Below are 23,652 nucleotides of genomic sequence, written 5' to 3' on the forward strand. Positions count from 1 at the left end.
ACGACATCAATATCATCGACGTTAACCGTAAAGCTATGGAAGAAGCGTACACGCCTCTTAAGGAGGAAGCTGCGAAGATAGGGCTTATAAATTCTACCAAACCAAATTATATGGTGGCTGGTAGAGAGCGTGTGTTACATTTCGAAATTAAACCCACAAAATGTCACACAATTGCTCATTCTGCACAAACTATCATTACGCAGCTCAATGTCTGCAGCAATTGCGTTAGAAGGCTATCTCAGTGCTGAGCACCCGAAATGTTGTACAATACAAATAGGGTAAGGAACGAGTTAAGCAGTGTTACCTATTTTAATCAGTTGAACATAAATGATCCGAAAATGCACTTTTTTATTCATATTTTCAAAATCTTTTGATAGGATCATCTTCACAAATCACTTAACCATACATTTGATTCACACAAACACAATTTACTGGGTTTCCGACAAGAAATATGATGAATTAAAAATTGTTGTCCAAAAACGTACATTTTTCAGCTGCTCTTCAGCAATCGCCACCTCGCTACTAACGAATTCATCAAATTTTCAGCACTGATTACAACCACTCTGAAAGTCAAGCACTCAATTGTCACATACCATATTATTCAGTCTCTTTTTTTCTATTATCTAAGGCTTTGTCACTAGCCAAAAGTTTTATTATTTTCTAACAAAACTGAAAACAAATTCTGAATTTACGGAACCTGTTCACCAGTAGCAGCAGCTGCAGCACAACTGATGAAATATCGTGTTGCCAAGACACTGTTTCGGTTCTGGAAATAAGAATTTTAAGTTTGAAATTAACTGAAACCTCCTATGGTGAAAACGTGGTTCAATACTTTCAAGAGAAATGTATGTTCATAATTAATTTTTCTTTATTAAAAACAACACAAAAGACAGCTTTTTCAATGATTTTCGAAGATTTTCTCAGTGATTTAATAAAGCAACGATGTGTTTCAATGTTATTTGCTTTGACAACACTGTTCGTCGGATCGTTTGTACTGCTATATATGTTTACCTCTTTTGTTCTCCCACCATCCTTATGAACAGCGAGTGAGACGTCAAACTCGCAGTTTCCCATAAGAACACCAGAGAATAAAAGAGACGACGAATACCGTTTGCCGAACGGTGCGGTGAGTGTATGCCCCGATAAACAATTTAGACAGATGGCATTTTACGCATCTATGCCGATACGCTATGCCGATTACGCATCAGATGCCGATTAGTAGGTCGCGGATAGGAACGCGAACTTACTGAATAGGGGGAAAAGTTCGAGGGATTTTTTAACGGGACGTAAAAAAATTCAGATTTCAGGATTGCTTAAAATAGCACCTTACGGGTGAAAATGGGTTCGGTGTGTTCAAAATTAGTTCCGCCGCTCCAACTTTTAAAGCGAAAAATCAAAAGTTTAGCTCAACAATAGTGTCTTCCAATGGTAATAGCTTGAAGAATTAAAGATAGCAAGAAGATTGGCATGCTGATATCCCCCACTTAGTCAACCCATCGCTTGTAATAAGGTAAAACAATCAGTGACCCGCTTAGACTGCTTAAAACTAGTTCTTTACCCTACTCACCATAACATGCGAATCGATATTCCAAGTCACAGTTACAGTACAAGAGTTCGAGCTAATCTAGTCCTCAGAATGCCGAACACGGAGCTGATGTAAGTCTTTCTCTTACTTCGCAATATCACGATACAACACATTGCCTGTCTCAATAAAAAATGAACAAATTCAATGAAAATTCAAAAGAGATGTTAAAACTCACTTGCGGAAAGATTTACGTTACTACATACCATAAACAGCGATCAAAACTCGTGTAACTCAGCATGCATCTCTGGAGAATGGATATGAATCTACCAACCCAGTTCCAACGGATAGAAGTGGCAGTTCAACCGGAACGCAGGCAACGAAGCACTATGAGAGCCCCTGTCCACTCTGACCCAGTCATGACCTTCAGCGGAAATTTGCCCATTCGTGACGATTATAAAGAACCACTACAGCCATATTGCTTGCTGCCAACAACGACGTCCCGGTCCTGAGGTCGGGGTTGAAACAGGAGTCTCTCAGCCTACATTTTTAGGCAAGTATGCGTGATTTTAAGATCTTTCCCTCCCTGAAGTTTTTCAACTTCTACACACTTAAAAAACTCAGCAAAATTTGCCGAGATTTGGACAGCCGAGCGTTCGGCAAAAATTTCAGTTTTGCAATTCGACGTTTACGGATCTTTACTAACGTTTGGCATCATAAAAAATTTTACCGAACGCTCGGCTGTCCAAATCTCGGCAAAATTTTGCTGACTTCGGCACTTTTTTTTAAGTGTGTAGCACTACGTCGAGCTCATCAACCTACTTCGCATCACTGGTGTTTCTCCTTCGTTAAAAAACCTATTGGCTATTGTTTCATTCTCAGGGGCTTTCGTTCTCCTATAATAATAATAAATAATACGTATTGCGACATTTGCCCCTATTTAGACTACCCCGATTTACACGCTTGTCACAGTCGAATCTCGCACACGATTCCGCTCAGGAAAAATGAAGTAAAAAAGAGGGCAAGAAAGAAAAAGAAGTCAAACTCATAAGTTGATTAAACTAAACACCACTCTAGTGTCAGATAAACAGTGTAAAATGCGGTATGTTTCATTAAATGATTATCACAGTGATCTAAATAGTCATAAAAGGGGCATTAAATAATCGCCTCTATTCTACATACCGATCGGACCCGAATCTGATCAAAAATTTCGCTTCGATCAGAGTACAGCGTATGCTTAACACACGTCGATCGGGATGTTTCTGATCGGAACAAGCCCGATCGGAATGTAGAATCGGAGCGAATCGGTAAATTCGCCAGCCAGCAGACGATAACCATCGTTCACGTCAAGGACCCACTGGTAAACCTTGGCAAGGCGAATCGACTCTATTCCTCCCGTTCCGATCAGAAACGTCCCGAACAACGTGTGTTACAGCATAAAGGGTGTCCCACATTGCATCACGGAAGAAACGCTGTAGAAAATTACCTACTGGGTATTTTCTCTTGAAAATTTGGGTAGAAGTAGTTTAGAGTGTATTGTTTACGCTGTATTTTTTATCGCGGTCAGTTTTTCGCAAATTGGACAAAATGGCGTCACCTGAAAAGCAACGTCGCGAATTTATTTTGCGCAGGCACCTGGAAAATTCTCAAATCTTTCAACATGGATAATGAGACTTTGTGGCCTCCCAGCTCCCCGAATCTTAATCCCCTGAACTTTTATGTATGGTCGTACATGCTAGCCAAGCAGAGCGAACATAAAGTGAGCATTATGGACCAATTTAAGAAGCTCATTTCCAAGATCTGGGACGAGATGCTCATGAATCAGGTGCGTGCCGCGTGTGATTCTTTTGAGAAACGTCTCAAGCTCGTCATAAAGCACAAAGGGGGGGGGGGGGGGGGGGTGCTTCCACCAAATCTGTCGTAAAGGTTCTCAATAAACACTGCTTCAATAAAAATTGACTCAGAAAAGAATACCATATATTTTCATTTTTAAAACACATTTTTGAAGTGTATTCGAACTTATTGAACACCCTGTACTTCACCCCCCAGCACAAGTTTGATGTTCTAGAGGCAGTAAGGATGCAGAAACTTTTAATGTTTGCCAAGAAATACATAATTTGGCAAGCGATCTACTCATGCAGCAAACAGAGTGCCACTTCTAGCTTCGTGTCACTATCCAAAGGATGCCCTGGAGTGGCAAAAAAAGGTAAACCATAACACCGTTCAAGTTGATTCTGGCCAACACCACTACAATCATTGCGGGTATTTAAACGACTTTTGCTTAGTCGGCTGGGCCAAGACTGGCTATACGGTGACTGGATATCGATATCCAGGCAAGGATCAATCCCTTATCAAGCAGAACAGTGAAGCATCGCGGTGCACTGAATCGGAGAAAATCAGTAAGGCGGTCGTAACAGATCGGCGGTGACGGAGCAGAGCTCGTTCACCTGAAATTTTGTAGCTGTCATCTGGATTGCGTTGGGGATGATACCTAGAGTAAGAAGAGCAGCAGTAGTTCTTAAGCCAAATAGACGTAAGAAAATTCATACGTTCCGTCTCCTTGTTTTAACAATCGGTATTCTACCATTAAAGTAAATGTCTCCTCATATACCTGCGCGTTTTGTAATCAGTGATAAACTAGTGAAAGAACACTACAGGTGATTTCTCGATACGTAGAGTGGCGTGACATTCGACATACGGGGTTGTCTATGCGCTTCATTTTGGTTAATCGAAACACATGGTAGCCCTCCGGGTGTTGGACCTGCTGAGGATAATAGATGGAAATACTTTTGAAGTGATCGACGAATTTGTTTGCCTTGGTTGACAACAGAGTCTTCTACGGATTACGTAGCCAGCTGAGGTCCCGTAGCCGTATAAAACTTGTGCTCTATAAGACGCTAATTCTTCCGGTGCTATTCTACGGTCACGAAGCGTGGACGTTGAAAAAGAGCAACCGGCGAGCTCTTGATGTTTTTAAACGTAAGATCCTGTGATCAATTCTTGGTGGCATATTAAAAAAAGAAGCGATGCGCAAGCGCTTGAATTATGAGACATACCAAATATACAAAGATGCGGATATTGTGAAGCGACTAAAACACGGCAGGCTACTATGGGCTGATCCCGTAGCATGAATACCGGATGAGAGACCAGCAAAAACAATAGTCAGCAGAGAACCCGACAGCGGCCGACGGCCTCAGATTTTTCCACAGATCCTGGCCCTGCAAGACAAAAAGGGAAGACTGCTTTTGAAAATTTTTCGACCGTGTGATATTTTAAAGAAGCTAAAACCACTCGGAATAAACGAAAGATTCATCTTTCGTGTCATCAAGCTATACGAGGACGCCGGAAGTCATCAAACGAGTAAGAGACCGAATTCGATGGAAACCAGATCAGTCTGGACGTAAAATGGCCAAGGAACTGGGAATTTCGCGGGCAACCATGAAGAATATTTTGAAAAATGAACTTCGCTTGATTTCATACAAAAAATAACGGGTGCATGATTTGACCGAAAACCAAAAGGTTGCAAGAGTCGAAGGATGTCGACAGTGATTGTGGTTTACGTACGATCAACAAAATGACCGGATATATGCAGCACATCTTTCTGATATTCCTCGCGACCAGGATTCTGCCGTGCTATGCAAAAAATCTCAATTCTCGGTGTTTTCCTGGCAAAGCGCAGAAGACGAATCGATTTGCTCTCTCTTATATGTCGGACCTTCTCCGACGCGACGAGTTTTGTTTTGCTTTTGCAGTGCTTTGCTCTGCCGGCAAGTGAGCATCATAAAACCGATGCTCATCTTTCTCTTTCTGCCCGAGCGCTACCGAATGCATGCTCTCAAGGTCACGGAGCAAATCGTTCCAATCCATACAATTGCCTCTCGCATATTCTCTTTGGGAGTTGGGACACGTAGCGAATAGTCTCGTGTCTCTAGGGTGCGCAGAAAATGTTAGTTCTGCTTGTCGTTATGTTTCTTTTGCGCAAGATGAGAGGTCGTAAGAGAAAACAGTATTCAAGTATCGTTCAGGAGGGAGAGGAAACGGTTGAACAGAAAACGAAAGCACTTGATCGTTGTGAGAATCAGATTGCTCTGCCTCTGTATGCAAGAGATGAGCAAAATGAAGCCTGCTCGGGACAAACTGATTGTTTAAAGGTTCCGGAATGTTTCCAGCGTTATGGTATGGGGATGTATCTCCCGAAATTTGAAGGTTCTTTGGTAATATTATAAAGAACCATTTGCTTTCATCAAAAAACACTACAAGAAGGCACCATACTGCTTCCAACTAGATTCTGTACCGTCTCACCAGGCGAAAGCAATCATAGGCTTGACGTGAGGACCACTTTCCTGATTTTATTTCTTTAAAAGAGTGGCTTGCCTCTTCGTCTGATTTGAATCCTCTCGACTTCTATGCAATAGGTTACATGCTAGGCAAACTAGGGAGCACCAAAGGATGGACTGTGGGTACTTTCAAGCAACGCTTAGAGAATATGTATTTGGGATGAAATGCTTCAGGACATCGTGCCTGCCAACTGTAACGCTTTTTAACAACGATTTTGACTGGTAATTAAAGCAAAGGAACAAAGATTTGAATTGGACTAATTGAAGACAAATGTCTTATTTTTGTGACCATTTACCTACCCCGTAACAAAGTGACAGTTATTAACAGTTTCCCATAACACCCGCCAGTGTCAAAAATGTCGCGACGATCGTTTTTACATGCCGTTCAAAATTGACGCACCTTCGATTTCCAAAGGAAATGTTAATTTTTGTTACGTTAAATGTGAACGCAAAAAGCTGTCTGGACAACGATTTGAAAAGTGCGTATTGATTATTTCAGCATTGTTTCATGTTTTCGATAACACTGTTTGAATTCTTGGTGGGTTGTTTGATTGATTTGTTTACAAGATAAAAAGCGGTATTTAGGCCATTGCAAATCAATTTAAAAGTTTTTGTCACCCCCCCTTGAAAATTGGCTTGAAAAATCGGGGGGCAAAAAAATAATTTGTAGGATATGAGTTAAATTTTTTTTTATAAAATCAATTGTCTGTGGGCTCTACAGCCTGAAAAATTTGAAAAATGAGTGTACGAGTTGAGTTAACACTTCTAGCATGAAATAGAAATGGAAATTCAAACAGCGGAATTTCCGAAAATCGGCCAAAAAAATTTTCTTTCGTTTTTGTCTTTTTTTCGTAGATTTTTGCATGGAAATTAACAACGTATATATTAAAAGCAAGAATAGATTTGGTTTTCACGTTTAAACTAAAAATAAAAATGCCTAAAATCCATATTTTTTTGCTTGATTAAAAAATTCACCTTGTTTTTTTTCGCCCCCCCCCCTTCAGTGGTCCAACACCGGAAGGACAAAAACTTTTTAAAATATTTGTAATGGCCTTATTACAAGATTGTCACTCTTGTGTACGAGTTGTCTGCTGTAAAGTATTTAAATATTGCGTGTTTCATTGAAAGTTATCCGCTGCGCAATTCAAAATGAAATGCTCTTTCATGATTGCTGGATCGATTTTGTCGTTAACAGAACAAGTTAAGCAAAATTCAAGAGTAAATCCAAGCAATAGAGAGTTGTACAAAATACACTCTGTTACATTACAGAACCAAATAGAGCATGTTATTATGACAGAAGAACCAGTTATGCTGCTATTGTCATTACCACGGAAACGTTTTGATACTTGACATAATGTTGTCAGTTCGTAAAATACTCTATTGAAATAATAAACCAATTCAGATCTTATATGCACAAGGGATTTTTTGCCAAAACAAATGATAATAAACTCTTTCTTCGATATTTACGCCGCTTTCAAACATCTGTCGTGAACCATGAACCAGCAGTTTTAGGTACGTTTGATTAGTATGGGAGCTGTCACATTGTTACCGGGTTGCCATTTACTTTACTGGCAGTTATTACCTACTCACCCTGTATTACTCAATATCGAAACTGCGAGCAATAATTAATAATATGGTACCGGTGATGTTCCATTGGAAAGTCATCATACCAACCCAAAGATGAACGCAAAAACCATGCAGGTAGCTTTTTGTGTAACTTTAATATAAAAATAATTCACATCTTAACCGTTGTCATATTACACCCCCCGCCCGCCACCCGGCGGTTGAATGCAGTTCAATGTTTTTTTTTCGTCTACCACGTGATCGCCCCCAATCCGTTATCATTATCATATGTATTCCCTCTGGCTGATGACAGGCGATTTGTTCTTTTTTTTCAGTTTGTAAGGTGCGAACGCAGACTTTTTTTCTGCTGCTTTTTCGTCAAATATTATTTGCTATCTTATCGAATCGTTTTGCGTTATCTATAAATTTTAACCTGCTTGCTTGTACACGCATGAGAAGCGACGTAACGATAGAAAGTAGAACACAACGCGGACACAAATAAGGTACGAAAACACATCTATTGAGCACAATACGGAAACATTTTTGCGTCACATTTTTGTATGTTTTTTGTTTTGATGGATGTTCTAAAAGGATTACTAGTACTGGTCGGCTGGGGACCGGTTTTTGTTCGAGAATGAAAGTAAAAACTATCGAAGGTCTGCCTTAGACCGGATAAAGTATTTAACAATGGCCTCTTACTACGATTAATGATTTTTACGAAGAACTCATCTTGTTTTTAGTTACACTAAATCCGCTAATAAATATATTGCATTATAATCTTCTCATCCCTACAAAAAAAAAACATTCCTGTCGCTTGTCTTTCTTTTCTGAAGCATGCTTTTTTTCTCTAGAAATTCGAGTTCGGCTCACAAACAAAAAGGGAAAATTACTCTAGATATCATGTCTGTAATTGTTGTCATTAGCCGCGCAAATTTCACCTTATTTAGTACATATTTACAGTGTTCTTCACATTCTACTTGTGGAGTTTTGCGTTTATTGCTACGGATTTGGGGAAAAAATATCTGAAATCATTCATAACGTTGAACAAAACGAGAATCAAACTGGTACTGTCAGCAAATTTGTCTGTTGTCTGTTGGCAAGAAAAAGCATCGATTAAGCGGGGTTTCCGATTTGGCACATTTTAGAATTGATTCAAGCTAATCGTCAATTTTTTCTCGTACCTTTTAATTTTTACGGCCAAAAAGTACCTATATTTTGATAAAACGCGTGAGTCCGCTTAAATTGTATTTGCTGAAATTCGTAACAACAGCGTTCGGAGCAAGATCTAGTATAGTATATTTTTTTATAAAACAACAAGATTGGTAAACAAGAAAAAATAAACCAAAAATGCAACATAAATGGTTCTGGTTTTATTGCTAGGGTACCTGCCGTCAGTTGTTTGTTGGCAAGCCGTTCTTCAATGCATGCTTTTAAATTTTGTTCGTCGTTCTGCGACTTGCTTTGCCGACTTTCTCAGTGTTGGCGCTAGCGCTAACCTGTATCACACAGCTTGTTCTGCTGTTGTTTTTGTCGGTGTTGTTATTTCGCTTAGTTTTGTTGTTAATAGTATTACTATCTCTAAAACTATCGCTAACGGTACTAAACCTACTGTTGCTGCCATTGCTGTGAGCGTGGTTGGCTGATGATGTCCACCAGCCGGTTCGACTGGCGGACGAGGTTGACGCTGGTTGAGCGCCGAACGACCGCGACCACCATCCTCCACCCGCCGACTGAGCGTTTGCAGTGCCACTAGTGGCGTACTCTCAAGAATATTTTACCTTGCCATTCAGCTGACGCATTCCGCCGGCCGACCGGGACGACGAAAAGCCTGCTGCCGTTCCGCCGGCCGCACCGCCGATGGCGTATTCGGTCGCGTGGCTTGCCACATGCTGGATACCCTTCTCCATGCAGGATTGATAAATCGGTTTCATGATCTAGGAAGAAAAGTGAAGCAAACGAACACCTCATAATAGCGAGCAAAACGAAGGGGCGACGGCGATAGCAGCACCGCGGACTCGTAGATGTCTACTGGGGCCGAGGCCCGGTTAGTAAGAAACATAAAGTGGACACAAACAACACAGGCAGTTATTATGATAATTATTTTAATCACTCTATCATTCTATCACTAGGTAGTTGTTCCTGAAATTTGAAACTCGAAGCTGTCACTCAGTCATTCCGCGTTTTATAAGTCGAGTGTATCTGATTTCACCCAGTTGTTCATTCGAACTGATAAACTTTAACTTTTTCAGTGGGACAGCTCTCGAAATGTCCATCGAGGCAGTAAGAACTGATAGCAAAGCATCTCATTGCCACCACCATTTTAAAACAATCCACTCCACCAAAATAAAACAAATTCATTCGACATTTGCTGGCAGTCTCTAGCTTTCGAGGAGCTGACTCATTCTCAGACTTCAATTTCACTGTTTTTTTTTAGATGTTTGAAATCGGACCAATTGTTCTACAAACGATGCCTTACTGCTGATATTTCAACTGACGAACTGTAGGTACATTGCCAGAATGTAAGTGGACTGCAACTAAGAAGTGAGATCATTTTATGTCTACATACATTCATTCCGGGTAGATGTTTGATAACCCATTTATTATCTATCGATGCATTCAAAGTAACATTAATAGCTATTTCTAGTTGTATTCACCATGCGGCAGTTTATATTACTTTTTATACGGACACTTGTTAGTGCGTTACCAACTGCTTCATCATCAAAATTAATAAAATTCTTACCGGAGGATCTCCCGTTAATAATTTTATATGATTATAGCGCAGACCTCAACTGTTTTCATCTGTTTTTCCGCATTGTGGCACTCGTTCTTACATGGATTTACCACATTGGCAACACAAATAGTTCATTCTTGAAGGCTAAATCCAAATTGGTCACCACTTTTTACATTTCCAGAGACAAATAATATTTATACTTACCTGTTTATTTATCAACAAAAATCGCTAATTGAAATGTTCACTAATGCCTGTGCTACGCTTTTTTTCTTTGTGAATCACGACAAAGTTACATCTTTTTCAGAACAGGACACTGCGTGCCAAATAAAACAAAAACCATAAATAAATCCAAAACCAAAACAAAAACAAACAAACTAAGCAATGAATCACACACAGCACGGTTGTTGGTTTTTCGAAAAAATGTTCGATTCATTATTTAACTATCTTTGTATCAGTGTACGGATTTACAGTAAATTCAACAGCTTAAGATAAAACACGAGCTCGTCCTGGTGCAGGTAGAGTACTATCCCGATACCGGACAAACAGAACAAATAAACAAAGTAACTTACATTTTCCCACAGCAGATTCGCGATGTCATCTAACCGCACGCCGAAATCGCTCAGCTCGCCGCTGTACCTGAAACGGGCATTGCAATCGTAACCAATCAAAAAAGCATTTGTTTTAGCTATCCGTCAATCCTACCTGATGTATGCCCACGTAGCGAGCGTCAGCAGGGCGATACCCATGATGAGGTTGGCGAAGTTGGCGAACGTGTACAAACCGACCAGTCCGAAGATGCCACTGAAAATGTACATTACTACGGCAATCGCGAAGTAGACGGCCGGTGTCCGCGCTGCTTTGAAAATGTTCTTGCTTTCGTTGTGCGCTTTGAAGGTCACATACGATTCATCCAGATCCTGCTCCAGTTTCTCACGGTATTTTTCCGAAAACTCCTCGCCACCCATCTTGCGTTTAGAAGAGAACTGAAACAAATAAATTCAAACGTTAATAATGTGTTTGTTGACTGTATAGAAAAAAAAGCAGACTTACTTGATGCAATGCTTTCTCCTTTATTCGATTGTGCTCGGAGTCCAGATGGGCTGTGCTCAGATATGGCTTGGCTCCGCCGCAGACGTCCTCCATCAATTGCGAATATATGTCTTTAGCCGCCGCTACCGCGGTCAGGTTGTTAGCTTCGGCGGTTGCCACCAGCATGCTTTTCGGTTCCGGTAGTTCATTACCTTTGTAAATTGTCATGTACGATTTGAAGTACTGTACCAGATCGCGCGCCCTGACCTTTTGTCCGTTGATTTCCTTTGCGATTATGTTCTGAGGTGCGAGCAACATCGGCACCAGCTCCTTGAGACTGTTCTTAAACTCGGTGGTGATGTCCGCCAACCGACCGTCGAACGTTTGATTCGTCGCTACAGTGAGACCGGGATGTGGCATCAGGAAGCACGCGATCTCGGTGAAGCACGACGTGATGTGCCTCCGCAGCGATTGCAGCTCCGGGTGTTGCTTGTCCTGAACCTCCAGCCGCCGCTTTAGAATCACCTCTCCTCCCAAGGCACCGTACTCCGCTTCGTATGGGAAGCTCCAGTCGCGCACCAGAAACTGCAACCGCTGGAAGGGCTTTTTACCACTGTCGGCCAGCGCCAACCGACCGTACTCTGTGAATAGCTGTCAACAGAACGGCATGAGATATGGTTGTTTAATTTTAGTTTCTTTCAGTCACCTGTAAATGCTGGAGGTCATCTTCCTGGATGTTCTGGGAAAGATTGTAAATCTGTACGGACGAAAGCATTGTACTGAGCGCGAACACTGTGGCGCAATCCCGAACGGTACTCTGACTGTCGAAGGCACCCTGGGTGTCCATCAGAAGAATTGCCAGCTGCAAAAATTAGAAAACAGAAGAACCGTTGAAGATTATCTCGTAACACGTTAGACAAATTCGCCTAATTTAATTTTATTATTGAATCAAAATATATACGAATTTATTTTTGATTAATTATTAATTATTATTTATTTTTTAATTATCAGGCTCAATTTAGGCCCGACGATTGTCAAGTTCACATATAAATAGTCAAGTGGCGGTGGCAGATAGAAGTCGAATAACTACTACACTTGATTAAAAACCCCCTACAGACCGCCGATAGCACGTTCATGCTGTAATAAGTGCAACCAGGTGGTAATCTCAGTATTGCATTGTTCCGCAGCGATCGTGGTTGAACATTTATGTTAATCTGTCCCAATAGCGCGGAACAGTCAATTCTGCCCTGTAGGTTATCCGCAATAAACAGTACTCTCTAGCAATGCATTTTAAGATCATCATCTGCATGCGAGAGTCGTTGGCCCTTAATGACCAAATTTACGTCGTTGAAATTAAGCAGAAAAATAAGAGCGCCTAGCTGGGTTCCTTAAGATGTCTCATAAGGGTGGATGGCTATCGGACCGATAATCTCCAACGGCAACCACCAACTGTCGATCGGTACCGCTCGGTTACCGCTAACATCCAGTCTTTGTGGTTTGGCAACTGTGATGGCGTGACTGGTGTTTTAGCCTTAGTTTAATCATAATATTCAGCTGTCAAACCGTCAACTGTCATCTGACCTAGAGCTCGGAACGCACACTCACGTCGAGCCTTTACAGTGGTCCCAGTTCCAATTTTACTGTGAACTTCTATGACTCGTCCTCTAGTCACCCGTCCGAGTGTCGTCTACCACCACTACCGAATCTCCAGGCTCTAACGGCTTCACTGGATGGAATACTTCGTACGTATAGTGATCGTAAGAATATACTCCTTTATCCATCTTTCCCAAAACCAATCTATCAGGTATTGCGCCAATTTTCAGCAATCTCGAAGGGTACCCCCTTCATACTCCAAGTGACTTATTAGTTGCTTGATTCCTTGTGATCCGTATAGAAGGAAGTGATTTGGTGTTAGAGCCTCTTGTTGTTCCGTATCCAGGGGAATATAAGTTAGAGGTCTGCTATTGACGATCGATTCCGCTTCCAACGCTACCGTCTCCAAAATTTCGTCACTAGGATGATGCGAATGATCTGCCATTGCCTTCATCGCTGTCTTTACGGATCGCACTAGGCGCTCCCACGAACCTCCCATGTGCGGTGCAGACGGTGGGTTGAAATGCCAAAAAGTTTGAGCATTAGCAAATGTCACCGCACATTCTTCGCCGATTTTCTTCAACTGTGCTTTTAAAATGTTGCTCGCCCCTGCGAAGTTAGTCCTGTTGTCGGACATGAATGACTGAGGAGCAACCCCTTTGGCGAGCAACGAATCTCCTGATAGCAAGGATACAAGAGTGTGTCGACAAACTATAGGCAACTTCCAAATGCACCGCACGTATTGTCAGGCATGTAAATAAGACTATCCAGCGTTTCATCAGGCTGCGCCCTGGTTTGATCAGTATTGGTCCGAAATAGTCAATCCCTGTGTGTGAAAACGGTTTAATGAAGGGCGTAAGCCTTTCTGCAACGGTGCCATCATCGGATACTTAGGCACAGCCTTGTAGACGTGACAGTACTGATAGTTCTGGGAAACTTATTTTATGACGCGCCGCAATGACGAAATTTGGTATTTCTGCCTTATTTCGTTGCACACGGTTCCATTATTGCCATGAAGAAAGTGACGGTGATAGCTGCCGACAAGCAATAACGTACCATAGAGTGGTTTTTCGGTAGTATGATGGGATGGGCAACTCGTAAATGCTTACTTGCTGCAGCTACAACTCTGCTATTCATTTTTATCACCCCATACTCGTCCAAAAAAGGCGACAACTTATACATTGAATTCGATTTCGCCAACTGCAGCGAATTTTCGACTCTGTTTTCCTTATTATGTTTTAATATCCGTAGTTCTTCGTAATATACCTTTACCTGCACTATTTTCCACAATCGATTCACGGCCTGGAAAAGCTCTTCGCTGGGAAGTGGTCCAAACACTGCTTCTTTTCGAAACCGCTTAACTGATCTCAGCAAAAATGCTACAGTACGCAGGAGTCTCTCCCATTTGGAGAACCGATTTAATTGTAAGAGCGGCTGACTGACGACAGAACCAAGCACGTAGAGATGTGTAGGTCGTAGCTCCTCGTCCGTATAGACATTTTGCTTTTGTACGGGCCATTGGCTCTCAGGAAGGAACAAGAATCTTGGTCCTGTGAACCATCAGCTTGTGGGGTCGAAACTAGGGCCACTTCCCCGTTTGGTCGCACCATCGGCAACATTTAGCTTTGAGGGCACGTACCTCCATTCGTCAACGTTTGTCAGAGTCAATATCTCCCCTATTCTACAGGATACATACTGGTGATATCGGCGACTGTCTGACCGAAGCCACGAAAGTACCGTGGAAGAGTCGGACCACAGGTAATGCTGCCGTATAGGCAAGTCATAGCAGAGCGTACCCTTTCTGCTCAGACAACGTGTGACCTGTTCTTGAACCCTTTTATACAACTCTGGATTCTTGCTAAGCTTTCTTTCCAGAGAAACCAATCTTAGAAGTGCCATCGAATAACTATCAGGCACAACGGGATCCTCCTGCCTCCAGAGTAATCCCGTCTCGTACCGGCCGCCAACGTGCTTAGTGGTCGCTTCAAGTACTTTGCGTGCTTTCAATTCGCTTTCCGGCGTAAGATTCCTTGTCACAACGGCTTCTTCAACTAAAAAGAATTGTCGCATCCGCTCATGAAGCTCCCGATTGTTAAGGTCGTCGTGAAATTCTAGTCTTACCGAACACGCACCAACCTAGTCATGTCATCGCTCCAATCAGATCGTGGTCTTTTCCTTCTCGTACCTTCAGCGTCGTTAAAAGACGGGCATGCTCCACACCAATTATCATGGATGGAATCGCGTTTGAATAACTGCGGATGGGGAGGCCTTTCAAGTGCGCATACATATTTGTAAGTACCTCGTACTGTAATGTTTGCGGTGGCAGCTTCAATGCGCTTACTGTGCGTGCGTTATTAAGGGTATACTGTTTCAGCCCCAGCGGTCCCGAAACCGATACACTGATTCGCTTGGAATTTATCTCTTCGCGCGTTACGTCGCCAGTCCAGCTGAGAAGATGTGTGTCGATTGGACCTGTGATTCCTAATTCTGCCACGATGTTATCTTCAATAAGTGTAGCTGAGGAACCACCGTCTAAAAAAGCGAAGATATTAATTTTCCGGTTATTTGCGTGGATGGTAACCGGAAGATATCGATAAGATACGCGATAAGTGTACGAGAGGAAACGCAAAGAGAATCTCTCATTTGCACATTGGACGTTTTGAAATGTTGCTCGTCAAATATGCAAATTTCCAACACGATAGGAATATCCCACTGGAGATGGGCATTCGAAATAAACGGAACAACGGTGTCTCCTCAAAAATATGGAATGTACTTCATCGGGTCCAGGATTGAAGGACGACTCGAGCATTGAGAGGTCACGGCCTTCGAAATCATCTTGATATTGATATCAATGGACCCAGCATGTGACCATATATTGGGACATTGCTGACTGCTGGGGCAAAACGGTCCACGCTCAATACCTCATTGGTGAGAAAATATTTTATAATGCCATTTTAAAAAAATTATTTACATATTGCCATTAGTTTCTATTATAATATGCAAATTGTATTAGATTTATTTAGTTTTATTGTTCCCTGATTTAAATTTTTGAAAGTAATGTGACTGACACTCATCATTAGTGATAGATTACGTCTGTTTGTTCTTATATGCTAGAAGGTTGGTTTCATAATCTCTGCGAATTCAATTCTTCGCCATCCGTTGAAGAATGAAGCACTTCTTTGGCAAGGCTGCTGCAACGCGTGGGCATTCACTATATTTAGTTCAAAAATCTCAAATATCGACCCACAGTGTAGACAGTTATTGTTATCTGCTCTACCGATGATGTGCATTAAGTATCTGTATTCAGTTTTTCTGTTGATTAGCAGATATAGGCCGCTACGGATAACAGAATTAATCCTTTTCGACAAGATACTACTGCATATCGTTGACCACTATGCTGCAAGATCATTTCGCTCTACTTTGGCGATTTCTGTTTCACAAAGAAACGGTGAATTTAATCAGCTGTTGGGTTTTGCTAGTTTTCAAAAGGCAAACGACTGTAACTTTGGATAACTACTTTAGCGCATGGACAGTCAGCAGATGGATTCAACCTTCTGGCCTCGTAGAAAGATTGGTAAAACGGAGTGCTATCAATTTCTTGGGGGTGTCTTTTTTACACAGTGATTTGCGCGCCAATGGCTGCATCGGTACACGAGCTGATAGTAAACCCCTCCAAAGGAAAGTGCCCATCGTTTCTGTTCGTTTACCTTCATGTACGGTGTAAGAGGATAGCATTGCAGACACATAACAGATTTTTTAAGTGATGAACGTGGTTAGCAGCGTCACTTTCTGATGCAGCGTCAATGCGCGCATAGAGTGGAGAAAAACTTGTTGTGCGAACTTGCTCACTAGCGAATCCCAATTTAGGATTGTCAAGAGCCGAAGAGAATTGGTGTATAAAACATTTTAAAGAATTTATTTGATTTTTTTGTCATAAACCAAGGGCATTTCCTCGATGTATTCAACATCAATGGCAACATCAGTTTTTCACATGTTTAATTTCACATCTGACTCTCCTTCAAAGTTCATAAAGATTAGTCGCAATGAACTTGTACATTCGCCTATTTAGTAGCGGATGAGGATTGGGTCCCCCTGTCTAATCGAACATTGGATCGGAAAGCAGGATGCGAGATGTCCATTCACAAGAAGGCAAGATGAAGAGCGACTAGCAATATAGCCGGGCAGTTCAACGAAACGGTCGTTGAAGCTGAGCGAGCATATACGGTGCAAGAAGTCCACTCGCGTTCTATCGAAGGCATGATCCAAATCAAAGAAGATCAACTTCCCCTTTCGTTTTCCGGCAATTCTATCCTCAAGAGAGAGAGTGTAGCCTGGAAGATGTTTTGTTCGGCATTAGAGCATTTTTGATTACTGCTCAAGTGTTAAGTATCTGATGAGTAGTCTTGACTTTCTCTAATCTTGCTTATAGAATTCACGAAAAGATTTTGTATGACGTTTGACTCTCTGCGAATGATGTCGAAAGCCGATTATAGGAATACCACCCGATCCCAGGGATTTTCTCCCACTATTATTGATAACGACAAATATTTTTGTTGTATTTATGTTCTCCATGGAAGCATTGTTGGTTGGGTCATTTTGAGGTATTATCCGGATTGGAACTCTTCGGTTTCCACACTGCGCGATTCTGCTTCTGTATAGAGATTTGAGAAGTATCGGAGCATATGCTCTTTGATCTCTTCAGTGCTGCTAGCGATTATTTCACCTGCTTGATTCTATAACTGCGATATTGTAGTTCATCTTCTTCTTGTTTCGCCCAGTTGAAACATAGAAAGTGCTTCTCTGGCAATGTATGACTCAGTTATTTGAACGAAGATTAGCGAGAAGCGTCTTTGAAGTGCCAACATTTCTCCTTTAATACGATTTACAGTAGGAAGTATTGTGGCGTTACGGTATTATTCGTCATACGGTGCTCTACGGTGCAACGGTGCGTATCCTGAGCAACTTTCCCGTTGTATTCCATTGATGACAGGAGCCCGAACTCTTTGTGTTGCTCTTTCACATAGTTCTAGAAAGACTTCTGGTGATGCATCGTTGAATATTGCTTTATACCGCGAAATATATTGGTAACTGAATCGCCTGTACAAATTATTCATCTTCGCACAATGAAGTTTTAGTAGAGGCATGCGATACTTCGTGAATCGCCTTAAAGCTGATCTTGTGTATGACCTTAGCAGCTGGAAGTTCATTGAAATCCCAGAGGAGATTATCTTCAATATAGACGATCAAAGGAACTCTCTTGGTTGACGGACATGGAGCCGCTGAGCTGAATTGGGCCTTGTCCGGCGAAGTCACGAAACAGAAGGTCTAAGGAACGGTTGTTCTTGTTAATGATAGATATCAGGATCTCATCAAGTGGTGAAGCGGCCCTAATAACTGAGTAAACTGACTGGCAGTGAGCGTCAATTAAATCTCTGTCACGAACACGATCAGGTGCTATGTATAACGCACATAGAACAAGTAAGTGACCACTCAACTTAATGGTCGTCAAAACCTGCTATACGCAGTTCTATGAGTTATGCCTCTCGCTTCCAATCCACGACGCAACTGCTATCACCAGAACACCACCGCCGGTAGTTTTGCGGGTGTTGTTAGGGTTTCGATCACAACGGAAAACGTCGTAATCGGGTTCAAAACCTATAGGTTTGGAAATCGTCCGGTAGTTGAACCACGTTTCGCATAGGATAATGACATCATAGCAGCGGTTCAATACAACTAGTCGGTAGAAAAGTAGACAGATGGAGGCGCATGAATATTTAATGCATTCCATGAGCCCGTTTAAAAATGTTGTAAAAAGAACTACTTAGAAATAATCGACCCGTTAAGAAGGTATATTATGTGGTATGAAAATATTTTTACGGTAGAAAATAAAACAAAATTATGACAAATCATCTCAAACTTAAGATAAACACTTGAATACCGCAATTTTAATTCTTGAGACCAGAAAACGCAACGATACCAAAAGATTTCGGTGTTCATAAATCGTCATTATTCAACAATGCTACGCAGGTTCGAGATCTGTAGCAGTGCATCGTCGCATCGTCACTATAGTCGCATTCCAGCAGCAAACTTACCTTTTCGCCGTTAGCTGTATCATGCAGAAAGATGTCCGACCACATCAGAATACCGGTTGTGTCGCGTTCGCTGCCGCCCCGCCACGAAAAACCGGTCAGCGGTTCGTTTTCGTCTCCCAGCCACTCGGAGGCGTTCTGATGGTGAACGTACTGTAAAAAGATAAATAACAACATTGATTCCATTCCCCCTTGCTGTGCAATGCCAAACACCCACCTTCGAATACATGTAGCGGAGGAAAAAATCCAACAGGAAACTTTTGCCCTTCCGGAACGCGCCGGCAACCGACACGACGCACACGGTTCGATCCCGTACATTCTCCTGCAGCAGAATCTCGTTCAGGGCATCCTCGTTCAGCACGAAGGTGTGGTCCTCTAGGGTTTCGATCACCTGCACCGGTTTGGCCTCCATATTACCACGAGCGTGCCAATCGTGCCACCGGTTCGAATCGTTCGCTGTCACTGTCGCCTTCTATCGGCGTAAGTCCGCAGTCCGAATGTTTCGGGCACGCCGTGCCTCTCTCTCTCGTGTGTAAACGAATTGATGCCTATCACTGCGTATTGTTGTACGGTTTATTTTTCTACCTGTTGCTTTTGACACGCTGCAATCTGTCGAATAGTCCAAAACAAAGAAGAGTAAACGTTAAAATATTTCAAACGAAAATGAAAATTCCTTATTATGATCAGATTGGTATAAAGGTGCGTTGCGGTTTTTGTTTTCTTTGTTTCTCTTTGCTGATTACCCGCCTAATAGCCGACAACATTACGTTATACACCGTATGATGATCGCAAACATTTCTTCACTTTTCCGGCTCAAAAGATGCACACCACACGCTGCTAGCGAGGAAGAGGTGAAGTAGTCCGCTTTATTGCGCCGGCGGGCAGCGGCTGGAAAATGGTTTATCAAGGTCGTTTTGCTTATTGTTTAACTCGACACCATGTGTAAATCATGTGCTTTTTTTCGGGGCCCATCGTCAGTAAACGGACTGTGCGAACCGAACACGGCCGTCGTAGTGGTTCAGTGAATCGAGCAGAAGGTCTCGTGAAAAATTCATCTGCTCCGCTAGCATAAAATAATTCAAACGGTTGCAGGGACTGAATGATCTACTTATGTATGATGTATGAGTTATGTTGTAGTCACATTTTAGCAAGTAGGTATGAGTAAACTTTGCAACGATCATCACAACGGTCTGTATCTTTGATTTATGGTGAGGTATTATATCGACATACTATCCATCTGAATCTACTTAATAAAATTTACTGGCGATCCTTGTAAGAACAAAGTAGAGGTTTCACTGCTTGATCAACGAGAGTTAAAGTGATATAGTTCTAAATGTTATAAATATCTGTTATGGCCCTAAGAAAGGTTAACTTCATTGATTAATAAAATCTAGCAGGTTTTTTATTCCCATTCTGCACATCAACATGTTTTATAATAAAACAGAAAATTAGAACAATTAAATATTAACTATTGATAAATGTATCAACATCAAGTATTGTCACAACTGATGAGTCAACCAATCTCGTGCCAGAATTATTTGATTTTTCATTCGTTTCTATTTCTGAAAAACAGTAGTCGGGTTTCCTCGTCCCAACAGGTCACGAACTACATTCTCTCCCGTCAACCTAAACGAATTTGATATCCTGAAGGTAAAATGTGTTTGTAAAATGTTCAGCCACTTCCTACGTTCGACAATTTTGATCGATATTTTATTAGAATCTAATCAAAATCAATGTCTCGTGCAAAAAAGAAGATAACGAAATATAACATTTCGAGCCTTGAACTGCACTAATCAGTTAAAAATTTATTTACTAAAACACTATTTTAAAAGAAAATTGTGAATAATCTAACTAAACTCTAACACTTCGTTCCTAGTTGATGACTGTACGGGAACTGATTAAAGGTTGTCACTATTGCTGCTGCTGCTGCTGCTGCTGAAGCTAGTTGTTGACACTTTCTGGAATGTGTAATGATGCTTACGTTGGAACACGTACAGATTAATTTGTGAGAGCACAACTGGCGGTCTGAAATGTATGATTGTTTTTGTTTAGGGTACTTGAACTGTCGGTTATGGTGAAGGTCCTCTAACTAATCTTAATAGTTCATCGCGACACAGTTAGTAAGGAATTACATACAAGTTCTAGTAACGGGCTGGTACCGAATGGCCGAATCAGGAATGGCCGAATTCCAACAACAGTCACAGAAGGCCGAATCACGAAAGGCCGAATCGCGAAAGACCGAATCACCAAACACGAATTTTCCCGCAATGCCCAAATAACTATTCAAAAAAACATGAAATGGCAAACAGTTTAATCAAATAACTTTAATCAAACTATAAACAAAATAAGCAACACAACTATCTATACCAATAAAAATGGATTTCTGTCTGTCTGTTTGTCGGGATGTTCCTTATAGAATCGAAAACTACTGAACCAATCGGCGTTAAAATTTGCATGTACTGGTTTTCGGGGCCAGGGAAGGTTCTTATGATGGTTAGAGACCCCTCCCCCCACTAAGAGGGGGGGCTCCCACACAAATGAAGCACAAATTTCTGCATAACTCGAGAACTTATCAAAATGGAGCAAAATTTAGCATGTAGGGGTTTTTGGAGACAAGAATTTTTAGCATGTAGGGGTTTTTGGAGACAAGAATTTTTCTATGGTGAATTGAGACCCCTATTACTTTCCTTCAGTTGAGTCACCCCTGTGAAATGATGCTTTCCACGAAAAGATTTTCCGCGAAATGATACATACCGCGTAAGGTTTTTCGCGAAATGGTATACGGCGAAATGGTTTATAATGATGGCGAATATTCCAATGCTATCCGCTTTATTTTATCAAGCTAAGCAAAAGGGGGGCTCCGTAGCCGTAAGGTTACCGAGTCTGCTTTGACAAGCGAGTGGTCGTGGGTTCGAATCTTAGTAGAATCAAGCAATTCGATGTCAAGTGACTTTAGCATGGGTTTATTCTCAGACCCCCGTCATTTACCCTTCCTTCATACTGAATTCTAAATTTACCCACTGAAGCCTCCTGAAAGTGCAAAAGTCCCTCCTATAGTTAAGTGGACTGGTCAGAGGAACGAATGAGTCCTCGCCAGGGACGGCTGTAATATGGGATAGTACTGGCAGTGCGGAATAAGTGGATAAAGTAGATCAAGCTTTTGAAGGAAGGGTAAGCCCGAAAACACACAAACACGCATGAAATTTAATAAGCATATCGCTCATTCAATAGCGATTACAGCAAAAAGAAATGCAGTGCAGGTCATACAGCCAATACCCAGGCGATATCACAATAGATCAACTATACTGGTCGCAGTGATAAGTCCACACAGGAAAAAAAAAATTCGCAAAAGAGCAAAACGTGTTGAAAATAAGTGGCCTCACATGGTGCGTTTCTTCGCGTGTTCCTCTTTTTTGATTCGCAATATTTTCAACTTATCAACTACTTTGCTGAATACCCCTGCTAATAATTGCAATTGGATGATTTAGCTCTGGATAGACAATTGCTGGAAAAAACATTGCGTCGAAAACCAACTCGGTAATGCATTACTAGTAATCGAACAACTATAACTAAATTGATTTTTTCGACTTTCCAGAGCATGTTCTTCCCCTAAGGGGGCATAGTACTTTTGCAATTTAAAAAAACCGATTTTTTTTTATTGATTATTTCGAAAGATTAACATTTTGACTATATGCGTTTCAAGTCATTTCGATGAATTCCAGAAATTGACAAAGTTACAACTATTTGTATCGCACATGTCTGGAGCGATTACACAGCGAATAAAAAATTCAACGTCGTTTTTCTCGAAACCAGGTTTTGAAAGTCGGTACCATAAATACCTCAAGAACGGCTCAAGCAATTCTCATGATTCTTTTTTTGTTTCATTTCAAAACCAACAAAATTCCCATCCTTTTTTCGATATTACAATTTTTGTATTTTTTAGAAATGTTTAAAATCAATTTTTTCGACTAAAAACCTTCCCTTTATGTTTGAATGTCCGCCATTTTGTTATGCGTTCGAATTAAAAAAAAAGGATGGGTCTAACACGAGATAATTTAATATACTTTCAGGTCGTTTTGGAATTTTTCAATTCGGATAAGCCCCTTAGCGCCAATCCATGGTACCGCAAATCATGTTTTTTTCGAATAATCATGTTCAAGGAGCCGTAGGGGAGGGGGGAAGAGGTTCACATATGCAAACAAAATTGTAAATATTAGTATAAAGTTCAATGTTTAGAATGCAAAAACCCGAATCGATTCTCTTTTCGCGTTTTGGAGAAAAAAAATATTTGAAATAAGGCAAAAAATATGGTGTAAAAAGTACTATGCCCCCTTAACCCTTTATAAGGCCGTGGCAATAAAATTGCCACCAACGAAAAATATTTGTTTTGCGTCTATAATAACATCAATATAATTATAGAAGCAAAATAAAAAATTTTTGTTGGTGGCAATATAGTTGCCACTGCCTTATAAAGGGCTAAAAGATTATCTGCTACAGCTCATCTCGTTTGACAGAATCGTATGCCGCCTTTAAATCCACAAACAGATGCTAAGCTTGTAAGTTGTACTCCCTGGACTTATCTAGGATCTGTCGCAGGATAAATATTTATTCCGCTGTGGAACGACCCTCTTCGAAACCAGCTTTCTATTCGCCGACAAAATATTCCGCCAATGTTCACAACATAAAAACCACGAATGCTGACTCGACCATTCCTACAGTCGAGGCGATTTTTTTTTCTATACTTGTTCAGCCACCCAGATCTTCAGAATGAACCGAAGGATCGCTTCA

The 23,652-nt window shown here is 41.3% G+C and overlaps 1 protein-coding gene across 4 annotated transcripts in view; it reads right to left on the reverse strand.

Annotated features, from left to right (window-relative positions):
• Positions 1–7,567: 7,567 nt before the first annotated feature.
• The window catches only part of LOC128737044 (atlastin), a 41,849-nt gene continuing 25,764 nt past the window's right edge, over positions 7,568–23,652 (reverse strand). For all 4 annotated transcript variants that reach the window (XM_053831595.1, XM_053831618.1, XM_053831611.1 and 1 more), the window contains exons 2-8: positions 19,082–19,473; positions 18,868–19,017; positions 11,889–12,044; positions 11,204–11,833; positions 10,856–11,136; positions 10,723–10,789; positions 7,568–9,356 (exon numbers count right to left, since the gene is read on the reverse strand). In XM_053831595.1, coding sequence (XP_053687570.1) covers positions 9,186–9,356; positions 10,723–10,789; positions 10,856–11,136; positions 11,204–11,833; positions 11,889–12,044; positions 18,868–19,017; positions 19,082–19,276 — 1,650 coding nt within the window. In that variant the 5' untranslated portion in view covers positions 19,277–19,473 and the 3' untranslated portion in view covers positions 7,568–9,185. The remainder of the gene's footprint in view (positions 9,357–10,722; positions 10,790–10,855; positions 11,137–11,203; positions 11,834–11,888; positions 12,045–18,867; positions 19,018–19,081; positions 19,474–23,652) is intronic.

The sequence above is a fragment of the Sabethes cyaneus genome, chromosome 1 (assembly GCF_943734655.1).
Source record: "Sabethes cyaneus chromosome 1, idSabCyanKW18_F2, whole genome shotgun sequence".
Lineage (NCBI taxonomy): Eukaryota > Metazoa > Arthropoda > Insecta > Diptera > Culicidae > Sabethes > Sabethes cyaneus.